General features: G+C 39.7%; 1 protein-coding gene across 1 annotated transcript; it reads left to right on the top strand.

Moving 5' to 3' along the window:
• Positions 1-11,229: 11,229 nt before the first annotated feature.
• On the top strand, positions 11,230-12,135 carry LOC139731637 (D(1A) dopamine receptor-like). The gene has a single exon (XM_071642528.1). It carries the CDS (start codon positions 11,230-11,232, stop codon positions 12,133-12,135), a length of 906 nt encoding a protein of 301 aa, XP_071498629.1.
• The last annotated feature ends 1,506 nt before the right edge of the window (positions 12,136-13,641 follow it).

Here is a 13,641-nt window from a genome sequence, read left to right as displayed (position 1 = left end):
GGCAAGGGAAAATATTTTGTGTCTCCAACACTTGGTCATTCAACCCTGCGTGTTTGCAATTTCCTCCCATTCTATTCTCAATGTAACCTTATAAAAATGTAATGGTACGATATATTTTAAGAGGATGGGAAGAAGTACTAGTAATATTCTGTGAGCGCTGGGATTCTTAGATTTCATATGACTTTTATATGAATTCCAGATTGTATCAAAATCATAGCCGGCAGCCCACCGGTTGGGAAAATACACACACCCAAATACACACACACACATGCACACACGCACACAAGTCGATATTCTTTTGGGGTGTTGAAGACAAGCAGTAGAGTCTGGGGTCGCGCCCTGGGCCGCCCTCTTGAGGCCAGAGAAGTTGGTTCTCGCCGAACCGACCGGTTAAAGAGCCCTCCTCCCTCAAGCACCCTACAGTGCACAAGTCCCTGATCCCAGGGGGTGCGCGCATTCGGGTTAACCATTTGAATACCAATGGACGGAATCGGTAGATGGGATGAATTCCTTCTGCCAATGTCTGCTGTGGGAATCGCTTATCCACATCAGTGGCGGAAATGCTTTCCGCGATGCAATGTTTTATCGGACTATGTATCATTTTCCTGAAATTGCAGCTAAAGTAATGGAAGCTACAAGATTCCAAAGGGAGATTTGTTTGAAATCATTGTGCATTATAGACTGCAATAATGTTAGAATAATGTGCCCAATGTCACTATCAGTTCTGCATTCACACAAGAATATTATTGAGTTTTGAAACGAGTTATATTCATTCCTTCTAGATGACACATCAGATTACCTCGTCATTTCAATCTCAAAATATACATCGACATGCACTGAAGTTAGAAAAAACAAAATGGTTCTTCCCTGAGAATAATGGTGTAAATAAAGTTTTGTATTGTTTTTGCCCCTTGGTTGTATTTTTAATTTCATTTCGATTTTATTTTGCATTTTCCGTGAAAATTATACATAATTTACGGCACATATTTAGCGTATTTTGAAAGAAAGTGTACATACTATATTCACATTATAATAATCATGATAATTTTTAAAGTAATTGAACCAGTATAAGAAAATTAAATAAACCACCAGTACACTCATTTCCTATTTGAGAGAGAAGAAACAAAAAAAAAAAAAAACAAACAAACTAGGAGTCTGCCATCTTCAAATATCCCCTTTCCTTTCTCACCTATGTCTCACAGAACCAACAATGGCCAACAGACAACTCATCGCCATCGCTATCATCGTCTCCATCGCCGTCTCGCTGGTCGAAGCGAGGAATTTCCATGCCGCTGTGGGAGCCCCCCGCCCGGGCCCAGTGAGGGCGCAGGCCGGAATGCCCCCCATTGGCAACCCATTCCTCAAGAGGCTTAAACAGATCATGTACCAGCCGGATTTCTACGACCCCGGCATGGACAAGTTCGCCTTCGCCGATGGGTACCAGGCTGACGAGTAAGTGGTCAACCGGCCGTCGGCAAATGCTATCACACAAATACGCACTCAAAAAAAAAAAAGAAGAAAAAATGGTGCAGATTTGCATTCGCGATCAATCATACAATCCTGTAATAAGTACATCCCTTGAATATAAATCACGCCCTCCGCCTGTTCCTCCGTGCAGTTCAGTATATTCTGTATCAGATCTTTCCATGAATTTAACCCTTTATGCGCCGGAGTGTTTGGACCGCGAGGACGACATTATGGGGCTTTCTTTGCCAATTAACGCTCAAAGCACACGAAGAGTTAATAAAAACATCGCCTTTGAACATGAGTATTGCCGTTTGCATGATGTGAGCAATAAAAAGTCCTTCCAAATAGTAAGAGATTGCGTGAAATGAAATGTATAACCAAACGCACAACATCGATTATGGTAGTTAAGAATTGTCCCTGCATGCGTGACAAACAGAGCAATTATTATTTTGTACGAAGAGATATAGCTACGCCATGACGCCTAGGTTTGTATACGCAAATTCTGAGTGAGAGATCGCCAAGAATAAAGTTGTGATTCCTCGGGTAAAGCAAGATGCATTGACTGGGCCAGATGTGGGTCAAATATAATTCGCTTTTGGTGTGGGAATATGTCATATGTCAACAACGAGATCAGGAAAATTAACATCATAAATAAGATATTCACAATAAGAGAGGTTCCCAGCTGCATCTTATCTTATATCAGTAGGATTTCGTCGAAATGGGTTTATTCCTCCGTGTTATTTATAGTGAGCTGTCCCATCCTTCTTGTCGGTTTTTTTTTTTTTTACAGCATTTTGCTATTCTCTCTCTCTCTCTCTCTGTTTCTCTGAGAAGAAGATTAGACCATGTACTGCACCAGTGTATATAGCTCCCTCACTACACTTAATGCAATGTGAGAAGAGAGATATGTAATTTATATAATATTATCTAAAGTTTGACTGCAAAATCCCGATCTTTTTGTTTCTATGCTTATCAACTTGAGACATTTGATATCAACCTGCTGAAAAACAAAGAAAATAACTAAATTGTGTATGAAAATTTTGATAATATGTTTTAGAAAGTCATTCAAAAATCTTCTGGAATACATCTCTTGTTCTGTTAAAAAAAAATTGTTTTATGTTTTATGAAAATGTTTTATCGTTTCCTATTTAATGATGGCACTGAAATATATTAGACAAAGATGAAATTACGCTTATCTACATATCTTTTTTCTGCTTTCAGCTATCAAGTATATAAGGAAAATGAGTTTTAAGTCTCTCATCATATATCTCTGTTTTCGTTCTTTCCGATTTCACTTAGATAGAGTCGCCGATGACACAGAGGACGCATGAATAACTTTATCAAGGTAAAAAAAAAATGATGAACCACTCGTTTGTGTCTTTAAAATTATTATGTACTAAAATTCGATTCCGTTTTGGGTTGTTGTTTTATTTATTTTTTTTTTTTTTTTGGGGGGGGGGGTAATCTAAGTTGAGGAATGTTCTGCTTGAGAAAGAAACTGTGTCATTGTACCATAATCCAGCAATCATTGAGCTATTAGGTAAACCTGCGTTTTGACGGGTAACAAGCTGGGTGACAGCAGAATAACTGAACCGTTCGCAATAGCTTGGGACATGAGTTAGCTGGATGTTGATATTAATCATTTTACATTAATCAATTTGCCAGTACTTCTCACCAATAATACTTCAAATATAACAGTTGATAGAGGCAGGCAGCCAGATGCCATAAATGTTCTATAAGAGTAAAACCAAAAGAAAATTATAAAAAGGCGAAGGTGAGATGGGGGCAAAAATTTGAACAAAATACATACCACGTAACTGCTGGTTTGTAAAGGTGAAGCACACTCAGTAACCCTTAATGCTATGCTAGCCATGCTAATTCAGTCTGGTTTATTCGCAATACTGCAGTGGCAGCCAAGTGGCTGAATTGCGGAGTGACATACAGCTGTGTATACAATAAAATGTAAAAATTCATTACTGCATGAAAACAATGCATAATAAACATGTGCACACATACATATATTCATAATTATTTGATAAAACTGTGAAAAAAAAGTTTACTTCACGGTATAAAGAGTATTTGTAATATATAAAGAATAATGATTCCAGCATACATTACGTATTTTCTACATGTTTATTTCATTTCAGAACAGAGACCAGGCTGCCTCAAGGACCACCAATCAACCAAACACTGTATCTCCAAGGCGGATCGAGCAAGTAGAAGCCACCCGCAAGTCGCCAAGAATAATGCAATATACCTCGGACAGTCGGACATATTCTTTTTTTTTTCTTTTAGTCAATCGCTTTTCTTAGTTCTGTTTTGTCTACCCACACGGTCACAACAGGAAAAGCAAGAGCAACCCTTCTTTTGGTTGCTATAACCCGCATGGATTTTGAATAAACTCCCTACTTTAGTCAGACATAGCAAAAGCGACAGTAAAATTCGAGCAGCGTGGCGGGGGAACAGAGCCACCTACGTTTTCATGTTTAAAGTTCCCGGATGCATCATCAACCCAAGACCCGCGAGTCAAAACTTGGAAACTGTGTGAGAAGACATTTGATGAAGGGCGCCAACATGCGTTCTCTTCGAACAACATAGTGGGAGTTATGTGCAATATACCCAATCGTACCTACTTCTTTTATTTCTGTCCGACACGATGTATGTCACATATAAATTATTTTGTAAAGAAAATTATATTTCCATACAATATTTTTGCGCAACTTGTGAATCCTGCTAATTGTTCGTTGCACTGCAGTTTCGCGCTTGACGGTTAGATTTAGACCACTAGCATTTTGTAAGAGAGGTGAGTGTTTGCGCTTCTAATCTTAATCTTGTAGTCACACTGCAGTCAGTATGTATTGTATCTACTCAGCTGAACGTTACTCTGACATAAACATCCGACAATCGAGATGGAGAAATGAAGAGATCGCACTAGCCGAATTAAAGAAGAAAGTTCGGAAAGTTTGAACACGTTGTCTCTCGAACAAAACGGCAAAGCAGACGGGATTCATTCGTGTTTGTGTGTAGCTACTTTCGTGTTTAGCCTCCCGACATGCCAACGAATATCCATGTGAATAGTTCTTCTCATAATCAGTCCCTTTGTCCCGATTGTGAACTGACCTGTTCGCATGGTCACTAAAACTGGTAACTTAATGGCTGGTGTGCGTAACACAGATTTGATGGAGTACAAACATATCAGGTATACTGTGTATGTCTTCGTTTCTCTATCCCGTCCTCCCCCCTAATGCTGTGCTACATTGTTACTGGGAATTAGAGAAAAAAAAGAACACTTACCGAATTATCAGGCACTTTCTACTAGTTCCATTAATGACATGAAAAACCACTTCTTATCGAGGCCAAATTCATATATGCCTGACATATTTGCTTCTGGAAGGAGAAGATAAACGTTCAGATGGTTATATACAGGACAGGTCTATAAGACGCAATATCCTGCAAAGTGATCTATGCCTAGTTGTTCTCTTGCGCAAACTTTTACTCCGTAAAAACGTAAAAACCACTTTGCCCTCTGGCTGTACATGTTACTATAGTTACTCCGTATGCAGTATTTGTCATGATGTGTTGAAAATAAATTGTTTTATCATCAGCGGTTTGCTTTGTCCCCAAATGAGACGTCTCATCGTTTGTTTTATTTTCTTGGTGGCAAAGAGGTGTGAAGTTTATTATTCATGTAAATGTTCTTTAGTCCGCAATGAAACAAGGTTCGTTATTCGTTATTCTGAATGTTCGTTATCCCGAAACACACAGATTCCCTATACCTAGTTGTTTGTTAATCCGAATGTGAAAAAAAAAAGGATCCATTAATCCGACAATTTGTAACGTTATTCAGAAGGTTTGTTGTTTAGAAGGTTTGTTATCAAACCAAAAACAAAATCGGGTTTGTGATACCGTAGGTTTGTTAATCAGAAAAAAGGTATCTATTCGAACCTTCGGAATTGCGAGCCTATTTTCATTTTTTGGATTAAGCGGGGTTCCCACTATCACGATTGGCGCCACGATTGAAATCGTGGTCTTAATCGTGCAGCAAGCGTGATGGTCTTATCAGATTGTATCAGATCTTAAGGTCAATCGTGGCAATCGCGTTAATAATAGGAAAATTTTGGACGGTTCAAAAATTTTCTACGATTAACACGATTAGTTTTTGATCGTGATCATCGCATCAGATCGTCTAGGATCGTATCCAAACGCAGCAAATCTCTTCTAATCGTGCTTCTTAATCGTGTTGATCGGGATCGACTCTTTCACTTCACTTCCGCTTATTATTATTATTATTATTATTTGCCCGTTTGCCCTTATTTTACTCATAAATTAATTTATTTTGTATTCTGATAGGTGGTAGCCTGCATCTTTAGATTATTATTTTCAAACGGTAAATTGTATGACGGTGTGGGGTTTAATTGTCATAATTTTTAAGGTACATTATCAAAATCATTTTCTTAATGATTTCATAAAATGAAAGTTGAATTACAGATTTTTTGATGTTTTCATACATTATGTTAATGATGTTTTCATTAATGAGTTGTTATTACCATTATACAGACACACAAAATAGGATATAGGATAACTTTTGTAACGAAAACAAAAAATGAGCAAAAATAAAATGGCAATTGTATGTCTGCACGTATTGACTAACGTCAGTACAAAGATGAGAATAATTTAATGAATCGTGCTTGAATGGGTACATATCAAAGGCAAATGGTTGATTTTTAAAAGTATATTACAGAGTATTTTTTTTGGGGGGGGGGTGCAGTATCCTCTTGTTTGTGTATTGTACATAGTAATTAAGAGTTGTTGTTTCATCAGCCATCGTTTGACCCCTTTGCATCTATTTTGACACTTTTCAACATTGTTCAATGTCTTTTTTTGTATGTTTGGTAGATCATACTTTTAGAGGAAAATGGTTATTTTCATCTCTCATTATTACTGCAAATGTAAAAGTGACCATTGTCGTGGATGTGAGATCACCCGTATGATTATGACAATGAAGATCACTCTTATTATTTTTCATAGTTAGTTATTTAATAAGTGTAGCAATATACCCCTGCGAAATAATTTTGCGTAAAACCTCCTTTTTTGTTAGAAAGTGACATCATTTTGATTAGGGAGTCACTTTTCTGTTATGTGTGTGTATCAGTTATGTTAAACATTGTTAAGTAAAACACTAAATCAAGCCGAATAAACCAAAATTTTTATAACCCATGAGATAACGACATTTTGAAATAAAAAGGCATATGATACATACACGTTGCGAATATGAAATCGAACACATAAGCAATACTATCCATTCGGCCAACTTCCTTATATCGAGCGTATATAACACAAAATACTATGATATATAATACTCAAAATGATCCCATCCTCTTTCTCAGCTTCCATTTCATCATATAATTATTTTCTTCATGTAAGGTAATTTTGTCTTGCTGTTTTTTTTTTTTCTGGGGAAGAGGGGTAATCATCTGATCTTATGTATTTGGGTTCGTCATTTCATTCTTTTTTTTGTGAGGGGGGAGGGTGAGCATGTCGATTTAATAATCTATTAATTTTTTTCGTTTAATATTAGACGAGGGAATATCTGAGGTTATGGCCGGCCTGGGTGCTGCTTTCTCTCTGATAACAATATAATCGTCATTAGCAATACTGCAAAGGTTACGTTGTCATCATCGTCAACCTGTCAAGCCTTGCCATCATCAATGGTTTGGATAAAATTAATAGGCCTAATCACTCTGCATAACTTAAGGGAGACAATGAAATCCATCGTCAGCCGGACTATAATATTCCCATTCGGGTCCAATCGCGCCTTAAATGGGGGTCGCTTCTGATCCCGATCGTAAAAGATATCGTATCTTATCTCAGCAGCCCGTATTCGTTCGCGGTATTCGTATTGGAACGTATCAGTACGTTGCTGCACGTACCAGATCGGGGATCCTGATCGTAATGGTCATGTTAGATCGGTACCAATCGTGAACTCAATCAGGACAATCCTGTCGGATCGTATTTGAACGGCAGACCAGATCGTGACAGATCGTATCCCTTGAAATAGACCAATCGTGACCATATCGCATCCAAGCGTACCAACACGTATTGACTCGCATAACCTCGTATCCGAACGTGAAATTTCAGACGAGTTCAACAAATTTTCCACGATCAGTTACGAATGTCCAATCGTGGCGTTCGCAATAGATCGCACGATAGTGGGAACCCCGCTTTAACGAATCTTTTGAATAAGAAACCTTATTTCCATTGTATATATGTATATATACATACGTATATATGCTAATATATATGAAGAATTGTATTACAAAATGGACTTTATACGCACAATTTTTAAACATTTCAAGGTAAATCCATCATCAAATAAAGCAAAATAAAACCTTTCCAGTAATTCTCGCTATCGCCAATGACGTAAAAAGTACCCGGATGTTGATTTACGCGTCATTTACGGTGCATTATGGGATAGTCCGGTAGCAAAGTCACTTCCGTTCGTACGCGCGTGATACGTGACTAATGCTATCTACACACACAACCGACTGTATTCTACGTGTACTTCCTGTTTTTTCGACTTGAATTTCAGCTTTAATATGACTTGAAATTTCTCCATTCTTAAGAAATTGCTGTAAATACGACTATGGGTTGTTGCTGCGAAGCTGCAATGTGTTGCTCGCATGACAATAAATTTAAAAAAAAAACTGTACAGAAATAGGACCCTTACTGGCATGTTAGACGTGACGTGGGCCGCGTGGGTGAAATTTGCGGGTGACTCCACAGCGCAGTACGCAGTAGTAGTAGTAGTGCGTACTTGCTTGGAAGAAATTGCTTCGGAGACAGGATAAGTTCGAGATCACGGTTCGTTCCCGATTGTGTTCGCGACACTTCGACAGGAAACAAATAAAAAAAAAAAGATGGGCATTCCATGACGGTATCCAGGTGGGTGAATATTTTCCAGCATATTTTCAGCGTATGCAGAGATGACTGATCAGTGATGTGCACATCGATCGCATGATCAAGCAGCACGATGTACCGGTATGTGTTAGCTTCATCCGTGCGGTGGTGCATGTTAATGCAAGGCCGGCCGGCCTAGGGCAATGCATGCGGTGGGCTACAGTGTACGAGTATGACATGCCTGGCCACTCGCTGGCTCGGGCGGTACAGCCGCCTATATACTATGTATTATAAAATGGGTTCAAGAATGTAGCCAATAGGAAGCGCTGAAATGAGTCACGTGTGCTTTAGTTATTCTAGTCCCATTGCACTGCGTGTTAAATCCTATTGCCCATCGTCTGTGCGCGCGGCGGCTCCTTTGAATTGCATGCATACGCGCTGTCAATCCTGTAAACAACTTCTAGTTCGGGCTGCCGGCCGGCCGGCCTTTCTTCCCTTGTGCATAAAATGTGTGGCGTACTTATACTCTTATATATACGTACACTTTGTACAGTACAGCAGACCAAGCGTTGTGGGACCGGACGCGTACATGGAGTCACTGTGAAGGGCAAATCCAACGATTTAGCAGGTTAATTCTCACGCCGTTTTCAGAGTACGTTGTCTAGTAGGCCTATATGAGGAGTCTATATCAAGTCTTTAAGGTAAAGGGTGCATATTCTATGTAAAATAAGTAAGTTTTCATGCGGGAACTTAAGTGTCCGGAAACCGCCCCCCCCCCCCCCCCCATCATACTATACTGTATGTGCGGGATTTCCGAGTGCGACGTGCGTAAATGTTTGGGACGAACATCTTCGGACGTCTTGACCCACAAAGGTACGTGAAAAACGCTGAAAAATGCTTTTAGTTTTCGAACTTTCGACCCATTTTATAAAACAAATGATGCACAGGATTATTTCGTGGCGTTAGTGGAGGCGTAGCTCACTCGGGTATTTACAATGTAGTGCAACATGCATCATTTGTATACTAGTATCCCTGGTCGGCGCGGCGCTATATAGTACTGGTAAGGTACACGTACGCGCACGCTAGCGCTGTGCAAAATATGCCCCGCGCCGGAAGTGCCCTTGCCCACGAAGTGCACTAAATCTTGACGAAAAAGCCACATCCGGGTACTTTTTACGTCAGTGGCGATAGCGAGAATTCCTTACTTGTTACATAACAAGGAATACTCTAGAAGTTATGATTAGAAATAGCCTGTATTTCTTTTTATCTTCTTTTGTTTTCAGCCGCTTTAATCAGAAATATCTCAACTTTGTTAACAAGGATGTAGTTAGTTCTTTTTGCGATAAATCTTAATATATAATTATATATATATATATATATATATATACATTTATCAATCTGGAAATTGGATAAGGTGTCTGTATGTGTGTTTGGGTGTTTTGGGGGTGTTTGTTTTTGGATTTTTGACGGATTTTTGAAGCAGTCACACCCTAATAAAGTATTTGACTTGACACCTTCACTATAATGTATAATTCACTAAGCTGTTTGAATTTGCATCAGCAAGTCAAACCTGGATGATTTATCTGCAAATTGTTATTTGCAAAGAGATCTCTGACATCTACGATTTAACGATATTTACTTCAACAAAGCCTCTTATCAACGACAGATAATAAAAGCGATAAAAGCAACAACCCATGAAATAAAAACCCGTCCTCACATTTGCATTACCTGATTTATCTCTTCCGATCAGTCCATTAGTATTTTTCATCATTTTGTACTCAGGAATAAATCAAAGCCGGTTTTAACGCGTCAATATCCTGTATTTGACAATGTGACGCGTACTTGAGTTTCTCGGCCAGTTAATGGTGAATAAAAAGCAACCTCACGCAAGTCCGTCCGCAGAGCTCATTTGGTCAACCGGAGTCAGACGGCATTAACATTTACATTGACTTCTGGGGCTTAGATGATGTATGTGGCGTCGGATGCTCGGTTATATCATCAGTGATTAGTGCCACACTAACGGAGGATAGTGTCCTTGCGACGATGAGACGACGGTAAGGTTAGTGCACCTATGATCATTGAAACATGAATTGTCTGTTTGTTAGTGAACAAAAAAGCAAACACTGCTGACTTTATATGTGACAATATGACAGGATGATATATTTTGACCTGACACCTTCTAATTAAGCAGAGTGAATGAGAGAAGGTTCACGGGGTGAAGGTAATTTCTGCGGTAATGGATGATCCGCTGCGTGTCTAACCTCCTCCAGCGTATTCGGTGTATGCCTGGACTGTTTCGATGAGAATAAACTGATATCCTCACAGTTCTATCAAATCAGCAAGAGTGAAGTGACTGAGAAAACTGGATGGACCCATTTCCGTCGGGTATTACCGACTGTTAGGCAGGACCTCGTCAAGCACTATCTTTTTGAAATGCAGTGACTACGAACTTGCGAGTTTTGTGCCGTAGATTGAAATACTTGTCTCTTCGCCCCATTTCCCCTCTTCTTTAGATATACTTAAACCGCTTTGAAAATTTCATGAGAAACATCAGATGTTTATATTGCATGAACTTTAAGGAAACTCAATAGAACAATTTTGGAAGAGTACTTCTATCCCACCATGGCGGCAGCAGCAATGGAATTGGAAAAATGGCCGACCGGTTCTTATCAAGTGGCACAATCTTACGCAACGACGATTGTAACTTCTGTGAATAACACCACCAACATATCATGTAAAATTGTTAACGTTGGAGGTTTTGTCTACACCAATGCACAGGTAATAGCGATCCTTTTAAGCGGTGGAAACATCTTGGCATACGCGTTCATTGTTATGTGCATTGTAAGACGTCCCTCACTCCGGGTAATGACCAACTACTTCTTGATTTCCATGGGTTTGGCGCACATTCTCTTCCAACTCATCTGCGTTGCCGTCTGCGCCGTAGCCAGGAAAGCGTGCGACTTCACACGGGAACAAATCATTGGATTCTCCGTAGTGATATTGACGGCGTTCTCCAGCGTCTTCTACCATACTACGCTGGTTACCCTGGAGACATACTGGAAGATATGTTTTCCCTTTTGGTACTCCCGCGTTATCACGGAGAAGAAATGTCTGGGGCTCATTGGACTTGTTTGGACTGGTAGTATTGTGTTCGGGGTCACAGCCGGACGGTATGTAACCTTTAAACGTACCCATCCATGCAATACGAATACAAATTGCGCACTTGATGATATTTTTGACCAAAACAGCGACTTCATCACGATGATCCTAGATTCAAGTTTTGCACCATCTATCATCCTCACCACCGCCTTGAAGCTGAGAATCATTTTCACTGCCAGGCAGCAGGCGAAGCGCGTAGCTCCTATGGGTGGAAAGGAGGCCATCGCCCTTAATGACCAACAACGCACTTTCAAGAACGTACGAAAAAGCACAATTAATCTGGTACTCTTTGTAGTCACCTATCTCTGCGCCTGGATTCCCATATTTATCACGGCCAATGTAGGTCTCGTCTGTTCTTCGTGCAATGTTAGCCGGGATGTGTTCATCATGTCCTTTGTCACCGTAGTAAACATCACGTCGTATGGACCAGTGATATTCACAATGAGACAACCAGAATTCGCCCGTCTGAAAAGGTTGTACTTGCAACGTCTTAAGGCTGTTCTCCCCTGGACAGTCGAGAATGGCCGTCGGATTGAGGTGAAAGGAATATCTCAAACAGAAAGTGGAACAACTGACAGAACTGTCACCGTGACTCTCCGTGACTCTCAATGAACCAAGCGTTGTATATTGCTTGCATTTCAGTATATGAGCATTCTTGTAATTATGTTCATTTGCACCCCAAAACGGCAACAGACTTTGAACTGACAAAATTCGAAACGAATAGGGCATTGCAGCACTACATCAATAACAGTTCAAAGAAAGGGTAGGTTCGACCCTCGCGACGTGTAAGTGTGAGGTTTATCAATGCAATTAGTTGTAGCGGTGTAGTATTGAATCCTCAGAGAGCAGATCGCGGATTCGAATTCTGAACGGAGCATGCATCATTGGGCAAGGATATTTTAACCGATATGTCCCTTTTAACCGTTAAGTGGGTTAATCAGATGGATACTTGGCACACTTAAATATGATTATTTTATACTCTAATTATTATCAACATCATTGTGGTTGATTGTGATATTTTTCATCACTTTTGCCTTTGCAAGCGAAAAACAGCTTGTAGAATCTCTGGTCATAAGTAGTTGCTACTGATGGAATAGCTTTTTTATCCAACTGAACGGTACGAACCGGATAATCCATGCAGGTTCCTGAATTTTCAGCACCATATGTGCCGGACCCGGTAACACCACGGTAACACGCACCATGATAAGGATAGTTTAAAAGGGAATAGATTCCCGATGATCGCCACATAAACATGCCTACACTTGTGCAAGCTTTCACCCGTGAAGGCAAATTAAAATGAAACATATTTGGACACGCGTCACTGGGGAAGAATCTAACAAAACGGGGAAATTTTTCGACTACACAGTGTCCCAAAGATACAAGTGATACAGATCAAATTGAAAGAGTAGCCTCAGTTTAGTGAGATTCGGATAACCCTGCTGGAAAGAACACAGTGTCCCACATTGTGAGAAGCACAATGTGAACTCAATGTGAACACAGTGTGAAATCTCTTCACACTGTTCAATTCGTTGTTACTGTTAAATTCACTGTTAAATTCATTGTGAATCATCAATTCACAGTCTGCCACAGAATATTGCCATGTGAACTCTCTGAAAACCAAACATTGTGAAATCATCACATTACTATGTGACTACACTGTGAACACACTGCGGGACACTGTGTTCTTTCCAGTAAGGAAAGGGCCATTCCATTTTGCAATCCCAGTAGAAGTCATACATACCAGATATTGTAACGACCTACGTCGTTGCAGCTAATTTCTTTATATTTCTTTAATACAATTTGTATTTCTTAGAATTTCAATACGCCTAAAAATATGAAATAGCAATACTCGGCATCGTTTAGAAATTGTTCTTGACAAGGCCGAGCGCTTGTTTTTAATTTCTCGACAAATTTAGGAGTTTCGCTAGAGAGGTGACGCAATGCTCAAGGATTAGCTATAACTTTCTGTGTGCGGTGATGTTATTTCTGTATCGTTAAGAATGCTTTCATGTCGAGTTAGCCATGACCTTCAATATTAATGTTGTCACGTGAGTCGTATTTCCAAATCTATCACGTTGAGTAGGTAAGGGTAAAGCTGGCTATCAAAACTCGTTGCTC

The sequence above is a fragment of the Diadema antillarum genome, unplaced genomic scaffold (assembly GCF_040938485.1).
Source record: "Diadema antillarum isolate AM-2024a unplaced genomic scaffold, OU_Dant_1.0 seq00000382_RagTag, whole genome shotgun sequence".
Classification (NCBI taxonomy): Eukaryota; Metazoa; Echinodermata; class Echinoidea; order Diadematoida; family Diadematidae; genus Diadema; species Diadema antillarum.
The sequence above is the reverse complement of the archived record's forward strand: the minus strand, read 5'-3'. Positions and strand labels throughout refer to the sequence as shown.

Bases quoted from the DNA above. Each gene is read 5' to 3' on its own strand.
- LOC139731637 (XM_071642528.1), top strand. From the start codon at position 11,230: ATGACCAACTACTTCTTGATTTCCATGGGTTTGGCGCACATTCTCTTC.